General features: G+C 40.5%; 1 protein-coding gene across 1 annotated transcript; it reads left to right on the forward strand.

The window, feature by feature from the left end:
• The first annotated feature begins 1,666 nt into the window (after positions 1 to 1,666).
• LOC142140570 (uridylate-specific endoribonuclease D-like) lies at positions 1,667 to 20,794 on the forward strand. Its single transcript, XM_075198279.1, has 7 exons — positions 1,667 to 1,736; positions 3,559 to 3,718; positions 10,288 to 10,490; positions 12,343 to 12,456; positions 18,933 to 19,039; positions 20,410 to 20,552; positions 20,638 to 20,794. Exons 1-7 carry the CDS (start codon positions 1,667 to 1,669, stop codon positions 20,747 to 20,749), a joined length of 909 nt encoding a protein of 302 aa, XP_075054380.1. The 3' UTR covers positions 20,750 to 20,794.
• The last annotated feature ends 537 nt before the right edge of the window (positions 20,795 to 21,331 follow it).

Here is a 21,331-nt window from a genome sequence, read left to right on the forward strand (position 1 = left end):
GACTACAACTCTTTAACAAAGTGGGGGACCATAAATAAACAAAATTTCAGATATACATGGTGTAGCTTAAGAACTAGCATTCTTCCCAATAATAGGTGGCCCCAGAGGGTCTTCATTTGCAGCCAGGGCACACTTTTGTCAATGTTCACCTGAATGGCATACTTTTTCATGCCGCTATCAGGCCATGTAGCATTTGCCAGAAGAGCTGGTGTGTCTGAGAACTTAAGTGGGCTGGTCTATGCTGCCAAACTTTAAATGTTACATCCCAGCCCTGCATAGTCTTCCTCCAATTGCCTGATATCAAAGCATGATTTAGATTTAGAGTTAAGCATATGAATAGTTAAAATTTGTCAGGAGTCTTTTTTTGCATTATCCTTTTGCCCTTTCTCAATACTTCTCTAAAAAGCTAAGGTTATTTTTCTGTTTCTAGCAATTTGCTTCATTTGTTTATAAATGCCGTGAGCCTCTTCTGCAAACACTTTCAGATGTTTTTCTTCAATTGAGTTGGATTGTTTTATGTATGTTTTATTTAATAAAAACAGATTATTAAAAAAATTTAATAAGACATTAATTCTACTTATTTTAATTCTACTTGATTTCACTTATATTTTATAGCATGTCCCATTAAATGTGCTAAATATTTGTTCACCATAGTATATGTTTTGTTATTTAAAGCACGTTTGGTTTCTTCTGTGCAAAAATTGGTAATGCTATGTGAGCAGAAGGGTACCAGTGCTGGCCATGAAAGGATACAGATATTTCCTTCTACACTTATGTAATGTTCTGTAGGTGATACTTGTACTCTAATATGTTATTATGCAGACTTCTTAATGTACACACATAACAAACTATAGACCATACTTGCCAACTCCCGGAAACTTGCTTACGGGAGTTGGCGTGACTGGAGGGCGGGAGGGGGCGGGGAAAGGCCAATCGCGGAATTTTGGTGGGGCCAAAATGACACAATTAGCCTCGCCCCGCACCCTCCCGCCCTCCAAAATGACGCGATTCTCGGTGAAATCTTGGATCCGGGAGAAATGCCAGCTCCCCCGGGAGCCAGGGTGACTGACCCCAATTTCGGGAGTCTCCCGGACTTTCCGGGAGAGTTGGCAAGTATGCTATAGACAAAATCTTTGTATATTTAGATTTTAATGCGATACAGAAAGTCAGAATTTTTCACAAACTTATAATCATTATTTATGCTAACAATTGCTAATATAAGTATTAAAACCTTAGCGAGAGAAAAAAGTAATAAATAGGTTTATAAAGTCACATTTTTTATGCAATCTAATCATCTGATAGTGAACCCTGCCAGGTCAATTAGAATAGTAAAACTAGACTGTAAACAACAATGTAAATGACTTAACATGGACTTATTAATTATGAGGTATAACATGCTCTCTTCTGTAAATTAAGGATAACTGCATATATTATATTGCAAGTTAAAAAATTAAGTACAAATTCACATGTGTGCCTCCAAGAAGTGTTACCTGGATCTAGTACATGTCCAGGTGAAAAATGTTACACAACACCTCAAGTTCAGAAAGGTTGTCAGAGATACAAGGTTAGTCCTGTGTACGTGCCGAGGTCACTGATAGACTATGTCTATATAAGACACTAACAGTTGCAGTGAAGTGTGCAGGATTCTGGCGGCTTATACTACAACATGAAGGATATCTTTGTTCTCCTATGGCTTCTGCCATGTGTGATCTATGGAGCTCACCTGCCGGAACCAAGTGAGAATCTTTCTCTTCTTTTTCATTGTATGGCAGCAAACATATTGTGGCATATATTTTTTTAATGCAGATATTTAGATACTAAAGTGAATTTGCATCCATTACAGTGTGTGACATATTACTATATAACCCTGTCTTATTTCACTGCTTATCTTTTTTTTATGTAGCCGAAATCAGTTGATAGTCATTTACAAAATCACCAAAATAAGGCTAAGGAAGAGTGTTTTGTAGACCTTTACTAAATCAGCTCATGCCTTCTATATTCATGCATTAACAGAGACGTTATTGAAATTATTAATAAAGTACATCACAAGCCATATCACAGAATGTGTTATTTTAATTAAAAGAAGTCTACACCAATCTTGCATAGATAAGTTGTTTGTATTTATTTTATTATATAATAAGTGATTTCATTTTAAGTACAGTAGAATAAACTATCATATTCAGCATGTGTAGTTTATACAGAGAGACAAACATACGTTGGTCAATGTGCTTTGTGCGGGACTACTATTATATGCTGTATGTGTCTCCCATGTGATATTCCAGGACACATCAACATTAGTGGTGCATCTGGATCTAGCAGCGTTAGTGTAAAATTATAGCACCTTATGTACGAGTAAATGTCATAGGCTCTATGCAAATAGTGAATTTGAATTCCAACGTCTCATCAAGACCACTGCCAGCAAACCTTATCTTTGTACACCTAACCCATGATTCAGAGTTATACTTTCTCTGTACTCCACTCTTGGGAATATCATGTAATGCCCAATAAAACTCCCTAACAACATTAATGATAGTTATGTTCTCAACTTCTGTTTTATCACCTCCAGCATGGCCTCATAAGTCACAACATTGAAAGGAAAAGGGGACCAAATTGGAGATGTCTTGATGCTAAACATCCATGGTCCACCCAACCACGTCCTTATCTGCCCAATCATGATCCCTTCCACCCAACCACTTCCCTCCAAGCAACATCAATATTTTACTAAGCCCATGCCCCAAATCAATGACCATTTTCTTTTGGCCACACAAATATATGACTCTCCTGTTAAAATCAGGACTATTGCCAGAAAGTGTTCATGCCCTTAATGTTACAACAATTGTTCAACACTCTCATAAATACTTTCCACCATCAATACCCTTGCACATTAGCTAATTTGCATTCACTGTATCTATCTCATAAGACCCCTTGCACTTTCACTGTACTATGCCACTCTCATCCTAACCCCATACATATCACAGCTCCTTAGTATCCCAGCCATTAAATTATTATTATAGTTAGTTATATGGCACCAACATATTCAGCAGAATAATACAATCAGGGAGTATTATTTGGACACATCAATCAATGTCCCATGGACGCTTGCAATAAAATTACCCTTCTCCAGGAACACACAGAAACAACAGAGTCATGTTTGTCATCAGCCAATTAAACTACCAGTATGTCTTTACACAGCAACCATCAGAAGCTCACAAAATCACAGGCAGAGCATACAAAACTCCTCACACATAGATCAGAATTGAATTCAAATCCCCGGTATTGTGAGGCAGCCATGTTAACAATTGTGTTCCCTTTTCAATAACCTTTCATTGTGTTCCCCTCCAATATCCCATCATTGCTTCGCTCGAGAGTATTCTTGAATCACTAAACCTACACACCAAAATAATCTCCACCCGGATCCTCACGCCAATTATTTCAGCATACACTTAAACTGTCACAAGCACTGAACAGCATAGTGTTCATTGTTTGTTATGTGATACAATTGGTGGTCTTTTTCAATATGTCTTTTTTTTTCCTTTTGGAAACCTGGAAAATATTAAGGACAAGGACGAGCTGCCACTGTTGATGAGGTTGCAAATCTGGCTGAACAGTTGTATGCCGCCGATGTTAACAAGGCTGTTAGCAGTGACATTAATTTGAATCTGCAATATAAGGCGTCTAGTGCCCAGACCAGCTCAGGAACAGATTTTTCCAGCCAAAAGTAAGCGGATGACTTGAAGATTTTCAGGGTTCACAGTGTTATTTTTTTTTCTTTGGTATTTGGTGGGTAGTAATCGTATCTGTATCTGTTATAGTTACAGCTAAAATTGAATGCTTGAATAACAAAAAAGAAAAAAAACACTTATGTACCATAAATGTTTTAGTACAAGTTCTGTTAATTAAAAGAATGTTTCTTTTGTTCAGTGGTAGCATAAAGCTAGAAAAAGCACTATAGTTGAATGGGCTTACAACCGGGGGAATGCATATCACAAAACACTTTGGGATGTACTGGTGCACTTAGATGGTCTCCCCAGTTCTCATTTATTCTCTGCTCTTTGGAGATGCCTCCACAAGCTCGAAGTTCTCCTAGGTGTTAAAAGGCAGAAAAATCTTAAGAGGCAAACTGGGTAAAAGTATAAATGTCACTTCAAAAGTCCATCATCAAAGTGCCCCTTTAATTAAATAACACTTTTTAATTTCTATCATAAATACTACTTAATTTAGCCTCATTTACTTGACTCCAAGGAATCATGAGAGTGAGAGGACATTGGGGCAGTCTGTTTGAAGCTGTTTTGAGCATCTAGAAATGCATGTCGCTGATGAAGTGTTACTACAGGCACAAAATGTTTCCCATTAACAGTATAGGATGAGGCGTCTGTTAGCTCAGAGCTGGTTTAATACTCAAGTCCTTTTGCTGAGAGGAAATGGGTGTGTGGCCCTCGACATAACGCCTCTAAAATATGCATCCTCTCTACCACCCTATGCATTTCAATAATCTTACTTTGCAAAATTAAATCTTGTTTTTTCAGTACTTTGTATGGATATCTTCACTCCATCCTACTTTTCCCATGGGTTGGTGGATGCTTCTGCTTCTTTGCAAATGTTGCCACCTTGCTCCATAAACTTATATTCTTTAACAGAAATGTAGGAGCACAAAGTGAGGAGAACGACACTACCAAAGAGGATTTTGTGCTGCTCTTCTGTCATTATGTGCTTCAGTGTGTGTGTTACTTTTCCAATACCTACCTCCTACACCCTCCTATCCACCCCACATCCCTAAAAATGTGTCTTGTAGAGATTTCAATACATAAACAATATTTTCTATCTTTTCTCATTCTTTCCTCTGTATTCTGTGGAAACTGTGAATGAGTGATAATACCGTAACTTAACAACACAGCACACTCTATTTCTCATGCGTTAACATGTGGTCAGGACAATACATATATATTGGTAAGAGCATGACTACAATGTGTCTAAGGCATGTGTTATTTTTCAGGTATTTTTATATACTTTCACAGTGCATATATGTGAATGAGCCCATAATTTCCTGTTTTCCAAAATTCAAAATGCAAATTGTCTTGTGCTGAAAGATGTTGCCATATAAGTTGGGCAGGATTGATACAAAACTTTCTAAGAGTTTTCAAAAGCAATATGCATGTAAAGCATGTTGGGCACACAACGGGAGCAGAAAGCCTCTGAGCATCCATACTGCTCTGGGCCTCAGGTAACTGCGGACCAATAACATAAAATTTGCAGCTTTATATTGGTCCATATGGCCTCTAGGCTGTAGCACCAGCTTTTGAAGGGGGAGCAGGCAAAATTCCCCTCTGCAGCCCTATGGAGTGAATAAAATCCTGTTCCCCTTCCTGCAGCTTTACATTAGAAGGATGTCTATACAAGAAGGGTTGTCAATGCACCATCACCATCCTCATCTCGTTCTCAGCATGGCCACCTCTCCTCCTAGCTCAGCCCACCCAACCGTTTCTGTGGACCAGAAAACAGGCTCCACCAGCAAATTCAAGATAACTGAATAATAAGAGTACAGGCAGTTTATTTGTATATGAATTAGATAGACGATGCGACACAGCTTCAGCGACTGCTGCCCTGCCACCCCTTGCTGTAATGTCATATTCTGGCTCCCCAGCCACAATGACTAGAGGAGGCTAGGAGCGGCTTTTCTTAAATTTTTTGTGGACAACTGAGGGTGAAGTATTGGTCCTCCTATCTATGGTCATTTTAAGGCTCCCTTTAACTCCCAAAAAATTTCACCAGAACTTAGATGTTATGAGAATGAGTCTTGAATAGCGAAGTCTTCTAATGCGAAGAACTACATACTTTTGTACTGATTAGCAGCGGGGCTCAGATAGCCATCACAATCTTCAGCGGTGCACATGCACCAAGTCTATCTTTTTAACACTCATGCGAAGATATTTTCTTTTAAGTGCAATAAATATGTACCTTATTACCTTATTACACAACTGAAATGCCATGTTCATTTTCACTGGAAATACTTCTTGCCATAACAGGGCATGCTAATTTAAACCATATCTGCTTTGGTGCTGCTCTTCTCCAGCTATGGCCTTAGCTGACCTTAGTCTCTCTCAGTCTGTGTGTGTGCATGTTAGGGAATTTAGACTGTACGCGCTAGTGGGACAGGGACTGATGTGAGGGGCTGTATAGTGGTGCAGAATTAGTGGCGCCCTATAAATAGATGATGATGATGATTTATGGGGACAGCATATCAGTCAATCGGATGCTGTGACTTGTCTTTTTTAATGCCTCTTCAACTTTGCACACGGATGAAAGCTATAAGCGCATGTGCATCGCAGTTCCTCCATTCGCTGGTAGCAGCATTAGACTGCCGGGGAGAGGGAAATGCTTTAGTGAGAAGGGGGCCAGAATATCTCTGACATGGTAAAGTAACTATGTTGTCTATAAAAAAAAAATCCCACCACTTTTACCTCCAATTTACAACTCAAACTGTTGGTAAAATAGAGATAAAGGTGGTGGTATATTTAAGCAGACTATGGACTTAATTTACTCCATTTTAAAGACAATTTACCTCCACTTTATGCTTGCTCTAATTTTATAGAATTCCCCCATAGGGAGAATACAAAAACAGTTCTATGAAAGTTAATGTGATGTCCTGTAGTTCCATCTACAATAGTAAAATGTGTTCTAGATGTGTTGGTATAGCCCAAATGACTGCTGCCTGGACCAGTATCAGAGGTCTGTTTGTGTAAACAGCAGGTTAGAAGAATCAAGAGAAGTGAAGTATTTATGGAGTATCGGTATAGAAAAGTAGATGATCTACATACATTAGCGGTACAGAGCATACAGAGAAGCCTCTTAGACCCTTTAATGTGGTAGTTTCCAACCATGTGCCGCATATAATGGTAGCTGGGGGCGATGGTTGAAACCTGTGAGGTCTCTAACAGTGCAAAGAGATCCTACAGTACAGTATAATCATTAAAAGTGTATTATTATTATTATTATTATTATTATCATTTATTTGTTAGGCGCCACAAGGTATCCGCAGCGCCGCACACAGTACTAACAGTAGACTATACAGGGTGAAACCATACAGAACAATGAACAAAAAGTACCAATACTTCAGAAACTCCGGCTAGTCATATGCAGTAAAGACGGAGCGGAAGAACAGGTATGGAGACAGGAGGGGAGGGGGCCCTGCTCATACGAGCTTACATCCTAAGGGAGAGTAAACAGACCAGGCACAAGAGGAGCCAGTTGAGGCAAGAGGAGAGAAGGGAGGATGAGCAAAGGGAGGAGATGGGGGTTAAGTAGATGGTTGGTAGGCTTTGAGGAAGAGGTGAGTTTTGAGTACACGTTTGAAGGAGCACAGAGTAGGAGAGAGACGGATGGAAAAAGGGAGGTCGTTCCAGAGAAGGGGGGCTGCACGGGAAAAGTCTTGGATTCTGGAGTGGGAAGAGGTGATAAGGGTGGAGAAGAGGCGACGGTCGTTGGCCGAGCGCAGGGAGCGGGCAGGAGTGTGATTGGAGAGGAGGTTAGAGATATAAGGGGCAGTAGAGTTGGAGAGAGCCTTGTAAGTGGTGGTGAGGAGTTTGAAAAGGATTCTGTTGGGGAAGGGGAGCCAGTGTAAGGCAAGGCAGAGAGGGGAGGCAGAGGAGGAGCTGCGTGGGAAGAAGATGAGCCTTGCGGCCGCATTGAGTATAGAGCGGAGGGGGGAGAGACGGGAGTGGGGGAGGCCAGTGAGGAGGAGGTTACAATAATCAAGGCGGGAGATGATGAGTGCATGGATGATAGTTTTGGTGGCATCCTGAGAGAAAAGGACGGATGCGGGCAATGTTGCGTAGTTGGAAGTGACAGGCTTGGGCAAGGGAATGAATGTGGGGGGCAAAAGAGAGAGAGGAGTCGAGGGTGACACCCAGGCAGCAAAGTTGGGTGACAGAGGAGATGGTGGTGTTGTTGACGACAATAGAGAGGTCATGGTGAGATAGGAGTCTGAGCGGAGGAAAGACAATGAGTTCAGTTTTAGAGATATTGATTTTGAGAAAGCGCTCGGACATCCAGGAGGAGATGGCGGAGAGGCAGTCGGATACCCGAGCGAGGAGTTTGGAGGAAAGATCAGGAGAAGAGCTATAGAGTTGAATGTCGTCAGCATAAAGGTGATACTGAAGACCGAAGGAGGAGATGAGAGCACCAAGGGAGGAAGTGTAGAGTGAAAAGAGTAGAGGGCCAAGAACAGAGCCCTGCGGGACTCCTACGGTGAGAGGGTAGGGGGAGAAGGAAGAACCAGACGTGGATGTAGAGAAGGAGCGATTACTAAGGTATGAGGCGAACCAGACATGGGCAGAACCAGAGAGGACGAGAGAGAGAAGAGTTTGCAGCAGGAGGGGTGGTCCACAGTGTCAAAGGCTGCTTTGAGGTCAAGGAGGATGAGTACGGAGAAGTGACCCTTGGATTTGGCTGATAGGAGATCATTAGTAACCTTGGCCAGGGCAGTTTTGGTAGAATGGAGGGGGCGGTAGACAGATTGGAGAGGGTCAAGGAGGGAATTGTCCGCGAGGTGCCTGGTTAGGCGGCTGCAGACAATCCGCTCAAGTAATTTGGAGGCATAGGGGAGAAGAGAAATAGGGCGATAATTAGCAAGAGAGGTGGGGTCAAGATTGGGTTTTTTGAGGATAGGAGAGATAAGAGCTTGTTGAAAAGAGGAGGGTACTACACCAGAGGAGAGTGATAGGTTGAAAAGGTGTGCTAGGTAAGAGCAGGCCGTTGGAGAGAGAGAACAAAGGAGGTGGGAGGGGGTGGGATCGAGAGGGCAGGTAGAGGGTGGAGAGGAAAGAATATGGGAGCGAACTTCTTCACCGGTTGTAGGGCTGAAGGAGCACCAGAGTTGGTTGATGGGGGGAGTTGAAGCGATGAGGGTGGTGGGAGAAGGGGAGGAGGAGATGTTCAGTCTGATGGCCTCAATTTTGGAAAAGAAGAAAGTGGCGAAGTCAGAAGCAGAGAGGGAAGGCGGGACAGAGAGGGAGGAGGGGAAGAGGAGGGAGCTGAACGTGTCAAAGAGGCAGTGAGGATTGGAGGACTGAGAAGAAATGAGGGACTTAAAGAAGGATTGTTTAGCGAGGGAGAGGGCAGAGGAGAAAGAAGAGAGTATGAATTTAAAGTGGACGAAGTCAGCCAGGGAGCGAGATTTCCTCCAGAGGCATTCAGCAGTGCGAGAGCATCTTTGGAGGAAGCGGGTGAGTTTTGAGTGCCAGGGTTGGGGAATAATGCGTCGCCGGGGCAACAGCGTCCAGGGCAGTGGTGAGGGAGTGATTATAGAGAGAGGAGGCCTGGTCGGGACAAGCCAAAAATTAGTAAACGCACTTCGGATGCTCCAATGCACTATGAACTTGCTCAATGGGTTTATATATTCTTTGTTTGTGTGGACCGATAAAGATAGATCATCATCACATCAACATCATTTATTTACAGGTACAAGTTGGTAACCATAGTCCAACCGTAAACAAAGCTTTGCGTCTGTTTGCAGAAGTGTTACAGTAGACTTTAAGTGTGTTTTGCAATTATATGAGGTTCTTGATGTCTGCATCTACCCAGGGCTGCCAAGAGGAATGGCTCGTCCCGCTATTGTAATTTTTTTGGGCCCCTACCATAACCATTCAGGAAGTGTGTCCACACTAGGTTAGTGGCTCTTCCCACTACACAGGCTGACCAGGAGCCCAGTACTTTGTACCTTCTTCCCCCCTTCCTTGGTGTCCCTGCATGTTACCACTTTTGAACTGTGCAAGAACAGGCATCAATACAGGAAGAATACATGTGCGCCTTCAATAGGCTTCTGGTTTTTCATGTATTCAGCAGAATACCAGTAGGTTTAGCTCAATGTATGACAATTAGAAAATAATTTGATAAAAATAGAAGCCAATGTCTCATGTTGAAGGTATACAACTGTGCATGCACCCTGCATGTGTAAAGTGACAACCTCCAACATGCTACATTCACTGATGCTCAGCTGATAATATACATTTTGAGGAGACAATAGAACAAATTATTACTTTGATAGTATATTAAAGAAAAAAATCATATTGCTTTTATGCTAGAAACCTTGTCAGTATGATGGTATGCAGGAAATTCATTATTATATTTTTGCAGCTCAACAACATTTGTGTTTACTTTCTGCTTTTAGATTTGTTTACATTTCGTATCTTGTTATAATGAGCTTCTCAGAGGGGTATCCACCCCTCTTCTACTAAAAATAATCAGACACTGTTCTTAACTTTTATTACTTGTTCTGTTTTTTCCCCTCAGCCTTTTTAGCTATGTGAATGAAGCCAAACTGTTTGCCCGTCCAACATTTGCGCGCTTCATTGCTCTGCTTGACAATTATATCAAGACCACAGGAACAGTGGAGTCAGTGCCCGCTGCAGAGATCACAGAGCAAAATGCTTTCATAGATGAAATCTTCAAGACCTCTGTTCTGAGCATACTGTCAAATTTCTTAGTTTCCACAGGTAAACCTAGAATCGACTTTGACATGATTACTGTATAAAATACATGTCACAGTTATATTCTATTAAGAAAAATAGTGAGCATTTAAACCAGTGTGTAAAAGGTATATTTATTTAAAAAATAAATCTATAACTGTTCTTATATATTTGTGGTCTTAAAGTGCAGGTAATAAAAACAGAACTCCCTGATAGTCAATTAAACATCAAACCTAATCCTCTAATTAACAGAGTTGCAGAGAGTCCCGGCAGGGACGGCCCTGTCATTAGGGAAGCGCAGGTGGTCGCCTTGGCCGTCATGGTTCATTCAGTGTTTTTATTGTCTGTGTTTAGTATTTCTAATGTCTGTGCAGTGTCCCCACACTGAGCACCGGCCTCCAACACCAAGTAGCAGCAGCAGACAGATTCTTACCTATGAAGCAGCTGGCTATGATGTCACAGCCCAACGCCACACTCCCAGTCTGACTGCAGCCGCTCCTGCTACTCTCCCGCTTGCTAAGTGGATGAGTGGAGGGATGCAGCAGCTGAGAAATGGGGGGGGGGGGGGGGGGGCACTCGAGGCAAGGGGTCACCAGCCATGAGTCCCATGCCCAAAGGCTGAGATCCCAGTCTGATATTTAAATGTAAAATGCTGCATATGGAAGATGTCAATACAGCTAGTCCAATAGGTTGCATTCCATATTAAAACACTAGCCCTGGATATAAGGGCGTGTTTTGCAGAGCCATTAAGTTATTGGACCTGTGGCCCCAATAGTTCTGCACATTGTGGGGATAGGTATTCATTACCCAAATAACATTTTTTTATGGAAATATATTTTATAATTCAGTTATACTCAAGGAAATAGTGAATTAGTTTAATTGTGAAATTGAATTTAGGGGGAGTTTGAAGCAACTCTGTAGGGGAAATATTTAAAGACATCAATCCATTTCTGGATGTGCCATTTGAGCCATTGTTTTTTCCACTGGACATTAACAGGCCAGTGTTGAGACCCACCTACAGACAAGGACAGCACTACTGCTAAGTAAACCTAAGCATTCGTTAAGACACAGGTCTAAGGGGTGCCTAAAACACTGAATGAATGACACACTTCTTAATGAGTGACATATTGGGGTAAATTTATCAAGCTGCAAGTTTCCGGCGGGTTTGAAAAGTGGAGATGTTGCCTATAGCAACCAATCAGATTCTAGTTATCTTTTATTTACTACATTTTAAAAAATGACAGCTAGAATCTGATCGGTTGCTATAGGCAACATATCCACTTTTAAAAACCGCAGCTTGATAAATTTACCCCAATGTCTGTCATTCAGTATTTTTAATGCCTGCGTGTCACCTCCACACTGAGCGCCAGACGAAGACGGCAGAGTGTTACCTGTGAAGCAGGTGGCTGCTGCTCCTCCATGTTATTTTGAAGAAAAATAAGGACTTTAATTGTCCTGTATAATCTGGCATATATAGGAATCCTATACATATAATTTATAGAAATATAGCAACTGTTTGGTCACATGTCTGAGTACTGTAATGAAACCGTTTTTATACATATACATAAGATTGTGCCACTGTGGATGCCTGGAATTGAAATATATATAGTGTTACGTATCAGAAACAAATGTGTATAAGGAACATACCTGGTGCAAGGACATAGAGCATGCATGGGTCAGTTATAAATGGTCTGCTGACACATGGACTTTCACCAATGATGGTAGTAGTGTCAGCAAACCTTATTGTAAAATATTTATGCATGACTTACTGCTACAGTATTACCAGTTTACTATATGAAGTAGCCACAGATGCAGTGACAGCTAAACATTTAGAAAGCATTATCCATTTGAAATTCTGACCAACTATCAATATGTACAGGTTATTACACTTCTTCTGCAAGCTTCAAGGCTGACCTAAAAGAGATGTGGTTTGGACTGTACACTCGCACCAAAGGACCCTTGGATTCTTCCGGCTTTGAGCACATTTTTCATGGTAAGAAGAGACAGTACAATGTAACTCCCTTTTCCTACCAGAAAGAAACAAATAATGTTGATACTAATAACACTACAGTCCCAATTTTTACAGCACAGTCCCAAATTTCACTGATTAAAAGGGGTGCAAATGACCTATCTGTTGATGGAACCTAAGCAAAATAGACATGGCTGGCCCAATCGGTGACATGGTTGTACTGATCAGACCTGTGGCTGAATGGATAGGGGCACGACTATTTTTGTGTATGTTGATGGAAGTTACGCAAAACTTTGCATAAACTTTGTCAGTGCAGAAGATATGGAGAAATGACAGGTATGGACAGTAATACACTTTTAACCCTCCTAAAAACTATAAATAATTAATTGTAACAATTCACATTTAGGAAATTATTTATGTGATCTATACTCCTGTCTGTCATATTTATTTCCTCTACATTAAAGAACAATGTAAGCTGCATTCAAGAATTCAGCTCTTGTGGAACTACAATTCCCGTCATTCTCAGGAAATTCTTGTCCAACAACATTTGGAGCACGGTAGATTGACTGCCTTTGGTAGTTTGAAATGACCCTGCAAAATTAGGGATTATGTCTCTCTATGTATCCAAGATCATGTAAATGACTTTATCCAATACCTCTCCCACACACACAGAATGCAGCTGCTGCCAGTCAGGTTAGTCACACAGAGCAGTTCATCAATGTCATATTACTTACTCATGTTATCATATGTTTGGAAAAAGGGCCTTTAGCAACCATGAAAAAGATATTTGATGTTTGACAATTTTAAGTATAGAGAAAAGCCTAGAGCCATGGAGAGAGCGAGTAGATTGCCTTTATGTCCCATTTTTGTTTTATTTTAGTGTGTCAGAAATTGTTGGATTTACTGTCAACTGTAGCAAATTCATTCCCTTACACATTAATAAAGTTCTTTGTTGGTTGACCATGATTTGGTTGCATGATATGAAGGTAGCATTGGTACCTACTGGGGCCTGCAGACCTCACCTCCCAGATCTGGCCCCATGTACAATATACAATTCGATCCTAAGCAATGTCCTGGGAACATGCATAAGTCCAATAGCCAATTGTTTACAAAATTGCTGTATTAGATAATATACATACAGTTCCTGCCCTGCAGGTGAACTTACAAGCCCTTTTCAGTAGAGACAACATGGGATCAAGTCAGGGGCGTAACTAGAAATTTGTGGGACCCATAGCAAAGTTTGGTAAGGGGCCCATGTACCACCCAATGATAAACCCTCCCCCCCTCATATACATGGGGCTTTGACAAATAAGGTTGCAGGGCGGATTGGGAATTTAAAATTGCCCTAGAAAAATCTGTAAGTGATCACATGTAGGCAGGACCAAATCATCTGAAGACGGGGCCAACACTAAAATAGGCGGGATTAGCACAGTTATCCATAGCCATATTGGTGGTAGGCAAGGCTAATGCAACATGCAATGGTAAACGGAGTTATATTCTACTATTTTCTGCAGTATGAGATATTTTAATGCTATATCAGGTACTTTTCTTTGCACAATTAACTTAACAAGCTGTATAATATATTACAATTTGTACAAATATTACAATCTCTTCTGGGGGGGGGTGTTTAGACGAATTGCAGATGGATGGTTGAAGGCACGTATCATCCTATCAGCTATTGCCATGACACATTCATTTCTTTAATGTTGATGTAAGGAAACCAAATACCCATCATTGATAAAAAAAAAGCCATTACATGAAGAAGAAAGCAAGAAAAAAAATGAAGCTGCACTAAAAAATTACTTCACCAGTATAATTTATGTATTTTATGTGTACTCTTTACATTAGTATGTTAGTCTGTTGCCAATTGTTAATATCTGTCTAGGCACATGTGCTGTTGATCCTGATGCCAAGGTGCCGCTGACATCTGTCTGGATGGGACAGAACAGCATTGATTAATGCATTGGGTGGAGCAGGTCACTAAAGTCCCTATGATCTAAAATTAAGGGCATGTCATCATTCACAAAAAAGAAAGAAAAAAAATGTGTTATTCTAACCGTTACTTTTCTCTCTTCGTTTCCTCCATGTCTCTCCCTCTGCCCCTCTCCATGTCTCTCCTTTTGCTCACTCCATGTCTCTCATTGCTGCATTCTAGCATTCATTGCAGCCCATCTATAGTTCTCATTGCAGCTCCCTCCCTATTGTTTTCTATACAGCCCCCTCCCTATAGTTCTGTTTGCTGCTCACTCCCTATAGATCTCCTTACAACCCCCTCCCTGTAGTTTTCTACACAGCCCCCTCCCTGTAGTTCTCTTTACAGTCTCCTCCCTATTGTTTTCTTTACAACTCCCTCCCTGTGGTTCTCTATACAGCCTCCTCCCTGTAAATCTCTTTAAAGACTCCTCCCTATAGTTCCATATACAGCCCCCTCCCTATAGTTCTCTATACAGCCCCCTCCCTGTAGTTCTCTTTACAGCCCCCTCCCTGTAGTTCTCTTTACAGCCCCCTCCCTATAGGTCTCTATACAGCCCCCTTCCTATAGTTCGCTTTACGGCCTCCTCCCTATAGTTCTCTTCACAGCCCGCTCCCTATGGTTCTCTCTACAGCTCCCTCCCTGTGTTTCTCTTTTTAGCCTCCTCCCTAAGGTTCTCTATACAGGTCCCTCTCTATAGTTCTCTCTACAGCTCCTTCCCTATAGTTCTCTTCACAGCCCCTTCCATGTCTCTCAATGCTGCATTCTAGCATTCATTGCTGCCCTCTCCCTATAGTTTATTTATAGCCCCCTCCCTATAATTATGTATACAGCACCCTCCCTATAGTTATATATACAGCCCCCTCCCTATAGTTTTATTTATTTACCTTACATACCTATAGGTGCGATCCTCGGCGCTGTTCTGCATTATCGCTCTTCATTCTGTGCTGCTCAGATCCGACAGGAAGTGAACACTTCCTGTCTGAGTGCACTGTGTTGTGGGACTCCATTCAGCAACAAGCAGCCTTGCGAATTGCCGCTTTTTGCTCTCCACTGATGGGACAGCATTCCTGGCAAGAAAGCCGACAGCGGATCCCAAATAGTATGTGACCAACTCTTTTCATCACAACTGTCCCCCCCCAACTTCCCGGTTAGGCCTATGACCAATCCGCCCCTGGAAAGGGGGCCCCATAGCAACCTCATCTCCTGCACTTATGGTAGTTATGCCCATGGACCAAGTTGTATAACCCAATGTTCGGTCAAAACATTATTGTTATCAGATTTCGTAGAACAGACCATACATATTCTTCTTTCCGGCTGATGGGCCCTGATACCATGTTCTCTTTTCAGTCAGGCTCTGCTTTCCTTGTATAGGCTGTGGTCTCACTAGGAGGTTACCTAAAACTTGAAATATGTACGTACATGCAGAACAAGAATGGATGAGGAGGAGGGGGTTTGTGATTTTAAGATGTGTTATATAGAAAATTGTTTACTGATTTTAAATCTATCTATCCTGGAATGTCTGATTGGATACCTAATTGAAACATTACCTTGTTTAAATCAATATATGTTTTTTATCACACAGTTCATCAGTAATCATTACCTTACTTCTGTGAATTTCATCCCACATTCATAATCACTGACTAACCAATACATAAACTGCCTGGTCAGCAGAAATGTATCTACACCAGACTTTTATATCTATCATCACACATATTTTCATTATTAAATGATTTTCTTTGCGAAGTACATACAAACCACTACACATCGTCGACATTAGCATGACAGTCCCAGTCTCTCAAAGCTGACATTTATCACATTCACAGTCATACATGAAAAATAATAACCAATACTCTCTTCTAATTCTCCTGGATCTCTCTGCTGCATTTGACACTGTTGACCACTCTCTCCTCATACAAACGCTACAATCCCTAGGTCTTGAAGGCACTGTCCTATCCTGGTTCTCATCCTACCTATCCAATCGCTCTTTCAGTGTTAATTTCTCTGGATCCACCTCTGCTCCGCTTCCTTTATCAGTTGGAGTTCCACAAGATTCAGTCCTAGGTCCTCTACTATTCTCTATCTACACCACTTCTCTTGGAAAACTAATAAGCTCCTTTGGATTTCAGTATCAACTCTATGCGGATGATACACAAATTTATCTATCCTCTCCTGATCTTTCACCATCTGTGTTGTCTCGCGTTACTTACTGTCTTTCTGCCATTTCCTCTTGGATGTCTTCTCGCCAACTCAAACTCAATCTTTCAAAAACTGAATTAATAATATTCCCACCCAAAAACAGATGCTTCCTACCTGACATTTCTATTTCTGTTGATAACATGACCATAAATCCCACCCCGCAAGCTCGTTGCCTAGGTGTAATCCTTGATTCACAACTGTCATTTATTCCCCACATCAACTCTATATCTAAATCATGCTACATACACCTAAAGAATATTTCCAGAATACGCACATATCTGACACAAGACACTACAAAAACATTAATTCACGCACTCATCATCTCCCGCATTAACTATTGCAATTCCCTCCTTACTGGTCTTCCCAAAGTCAGAATTGAACCCCTACAATCTATTTTGCACGCAGCGGCTAGATTGATTTTCCTTACAAACCGTTATTCCTCTGCTGAGCCACTCTGTCAGTCTCTACATTGGCTGCCTGTATTTCAACGAATCCAATATAAAATTCTTCTACTAACATACAAGGCCATCAACAAAATTGCACTGACATACATTTTCTCACTTGTCTCGAAATATCTCCCTACTCGACACCTCCGTTCTGCACAAGATCTACGTCTCTCCTCCACTCTCATCACATCCTCCCATTCTCGGTTGCAGGATTTTTTTCCGGGCTGCACCCACTTTGTGGAATTCCCTCCCATGCACAGTAAGACTTTCCTCTAGTCTTCAAACCTTCAAGCATTCACTGAAAACCCACCTCTTCAGACAAGGTTATGATATTCCTCAACCATCATCTTAATTTCCCTAGATTACCCTATTACCATCCTCTACACTGCTAACGCAAGTCAACAACCTTCTGACCAACATTGCAACACATATATCCCACTCAGTACTTTTACCTTTGCAGTCTGGCTGGTCCATTGTGCAATATGATGTAGCACATGCCCTTGTGTTTCTAACTCCCATTGTCCTATAGATTGTAAGCTTTTGAGCAGGGTTCTCTTACCTATCTGTCTGTATGTATTAGCCAGTATTGTCTTATTAATGTTTGTTCCCAATTGTAAAGCGCTACGGAATTTGCTGGCGCTATATAAATAAATGATGATGATGAAGTTATTAATGTGTTTTGTTTTGCTTTGGATTTAATTCAACTAAACCTTAATTCACATTTTTTTTTTATGATAAAACTTTATTTCACATCAAATAAGTATTTGTGTCTTGGGCAATGTGTAGTCTTATATGTGAACACTCCACCAACCCACCTAACAAAAAGGCAATTTTAAATTAATGTAAATTTGAAGTTTGGCCCCCACTCTGCTATATGTAAAAAAAAAATAGCACGTTACTGCTACCACTTTCAACTTACTTCCGCATTAGACCTTTTTAATTTAAGTCTGTTAAGTTTGTGGGACGCAAAAGCCTCTTTATCTCATTTATATAATCTCTTCCTCTAAAATGAAATCTTGTTTTTATACGTCACTGCAAAACTGGGTGCAATAATCCACAGTTAACAAGGAACAGCTCCCTGATCTGCCCATCTCCTCCCATAGGCCAGGGCAAACTTTTGTAATCTCACAGAGGCCTGCATCTTGCCACTCAAATTCATGCACTTTCCCTTAAGACCAGGTTAATTGTGTAAAAATGGGCGTGTCACTTGTGGGCTTGTACTTTTATGGTTTATAAATGACCCTTTCTGGCACTTTCTCCCTCACTGTCTCTGGTATCCTTTCTCAAAAAGGAAAATTACTAAAATGAACAAACTATTTTTCTCATGAAGCCACCTATATATTAACTTTATGGATGAAATATGGTTTCTAGATGTATATTTTAAAAGTCATTAAAAAAATTCTAAGTACAGATCATTGAACAGATAGGGCCTGAGTCATTAAGGAGAGTAAAGCATAAAAAAGGAGTAAGTTTGTATCTGGGCAAAACCATGTTGCATTGGAGGGGGAGATAAATATAAAATGTGGGGACAGATTTATAGTTGGATTAGGGCATGTCATAGATCAACTTTAAATTTCAGTGTACAAATAAAGCTATTAAGTATTTGTGTGCTAGATGAAAAACAGTCAGTATTTAACTTATGTGCAAAATAATAAACTAATTTGCACCCCTTGTTTTGTAACATGGTTTGTCCCAGAGAATATTTACTCCTTTTGTTGCCTTACTTTCCTTAATGACTCAGGCCCATAGTGACTACTTTGTGTGGAATACCAACCTTTGCAATGTTCCTGGCTGTGCTGCGCTGTAATTGTTTGGTCAGTACAGTACAACTGCACTTTGCATATAGAAAACAGGTTAAAGTCATTGATCTTCTCTGAAAACAGGTGAAATCCATAGTGGGAAGATATCTGGATTCCACAGCTGGGTGCAGTTCTATCTACAGGAAAAGGCTGGTCAAATTAACTACCTGAGTTACAGTGCGGATGGTGCAGTAAGTATAATACACTTATTGAGTGCACAATTGTGGTAAGTAGACATTCTTGTAAATTGGCCATTCCAAAAAAAAAAAATCTTTACATAGTTTACACCAGTTTAACTCCTAGTGGCACAGTGAATGGGTATTATGGACTATGACAGATATCACTCACTAATGCAAATACTAGATAGATGTCTGCAACCTTCTAAACATTAATTTTCCACCTATGGTGGACTACAATACATGTGTTTGGTGTGGTGGTACTAGGTCCAGACCTTTCTGATATTACCACAGTGAAAAGAGAGGATGAGAAGCTTGCTGTACCTTCCAATGAACTTTGGGACATGTTTTTTGTACTTTAAAATGTTTGAAATATGAGGATTATGGCACTCACTACTATATTTGGGTATAGAGAAGTATATTATAGCATAACAAGTGTTATGTGAGTGGGAGCTCGTGGCTTCAGCACTGCCCAGGCCACACAGTATTTTTAATTAACCACTGACTCCTTTTGTTTTAGCACAATTTTTAATTACAATTTCTTTCTCACCCCGGCTTTCAGTATTTTATTTCACTCATCTCTTTTCGATCCATTCATCTCTTTCAATTTTCCACACCGCTATCTGTCCATTTGCCACTTGGTAGATGTTCTCCCCTGGCCATTGTGAATTTGGTGGTTAAATAAGCATTAAGAGCTGTTTCACACATATGTACTGGGAAAATGCACAAGAATGCAGGAAAACTAACAAGCATTTTAGATGTTTTTTAGTGATGTGTTTTAAATGCATTTTTCATGCACTTTCCATATGTAGCTTTTTTACCATTGCATTTTTTTGTTCTGGTGGCACACATTAATGCATGAAGAATAGGTTGTGATGCAGTGTAACATTTTAAATGTGACTTACAGTTTTAGAATGCTATGGGGCGTTAGCGTCTAGAAAGCACATTAACAGTAGATAGGTCTGAATGAGCCCTGAAAAGGAACAAAAGTTTAATTCTATGAAGGAGCTCCTAGTAATAACCAATGACATGCACTCACAATATATACACACACATATATATATATATATATATATATATATATATATATATATATCTATATATATATATATATATACACGTGTGTGTGTGTGTGTGTGTGTGTACACATACATGCACACACGTTTTTGAAACTCACTCCAGTTTGCTTTTAACAATAAAATTTACCCTGAAAGGCAATATTGCAGAACTCCCAAATGAATTTAAATATACTGTGAAGCATTTACATATAATTGTAAATGTATAATTTCCATATCACATACATCTGGAAATCTGGATCAATAAAAACAGTTTATTAAATAAATGAAAATGAATCATATCATACTGATTCCGTTTTAATTTTTTAGTGGACAAGTTATCCTGATGTATACGGGTTTCAATTCAAGTGGAACACCTACCTGAAGACTCTTGGCTCAATGTTTATCGGAAGCAGTCCTGAGTTTGAAATTGCAGTATTATCTCTGTGTTATATAACCCGCCCTGATAGTCTGTAAGTAATTCAAGCTCATTTGTATGTACATTATGAGCCAATATGCATCACCACATCCACTAAGTCATCTCATTTTGTATTGAAGGTGCACTGTCAGAATTGGTGGTCAGACCCTCAAAATACAAACCTACACCTGGGCCAACTCAACATATGGAAGCGGCAAGAGATATGTGGCATCCGGTTACCCTGTGGTTTAGAGAAGAAGCTGTTACTTCAATGTACACATAAAGTTAATCCTTCTGTGCACACTGTCAGTCTGCTCTGTTGTTTTACAATGCTCCATTTAATTGTCACAACAATGAATGCAGACACTACATTCCATACTATATTTTAGTAATGGTCAGTGATGGGGGTTTCAAATATATTCTGTGCACCAGCAATGTGTAAACAGCCTGGACATATGATAGTACATGCAGTCAAATGAGACATCACAGACATCTAGACCCTGCAGCCACAATAAAAGGTTCCTATACAACCAAAAGCTGTAAGATAACTTGTTACTTGTTGACTTCATGCTATAACAATTGCATATTTTCAGACTTATTGATGGGTTTAATAACAGGTGAATTGTAACAGACTCAGACCATTAAAAACATGACTACAGACTTGGTGGCTTAGATGTGAAGGTGAGTGGATGCTCTCAGATGAGCTGCTGCTCCCTCAGCTGAATAAAAGGATCTGGAAACATGTTCCTCACTTGGAGACACATCTAAGGCATACAGCTTTTTGCAAAAATCAGACCAGCTATCACTTGCATTATCCCCCTTATTACCTATTTG

This window comes from Mixophyes fleayi, chromosome 2 (genome assembly GCF_038048845.1).
Source record: "Mixophyes fleayi isolate aMixFle1 chromosome 2, aMixFle1.hap1, whole genome shotgun sequence".
Taxonomy (NCBI): domain Eukaryota; kingdom Metazoa; phylum Chordata; class Amphibia; order Anura; family Limnodynastidae; genus Mixophyes; species Mixophyes fleayi.

What these genes read in the sequence shown, in the direction of transcription:
- LOC142140570 (XM_075198279.1), top strand. Translation starts at nt 1,667, where the DNA reads ATGAAGGATATCTTTGTTCTCCTATGGCTTCTGCCATGTGTGATCTAT. An exon ending in AAATTTCTTAGTTTCCACAG is followed by an intron (nt 10,491 to 12,342) that starts GTAAACCTAGAA and finishes CAATATGTACAG; the next exon opens with GTTATTACACTTCTTCTGCA. An exon ending in ATAACCCGCCCTGATAGTCT is followed by an intron (nt 20,553 to 20,637) that starts GTAAGTAATTCA and finishes TTTGTATTGAAG; the next exon opens with GTGCACTGTCAGAATTGGTG.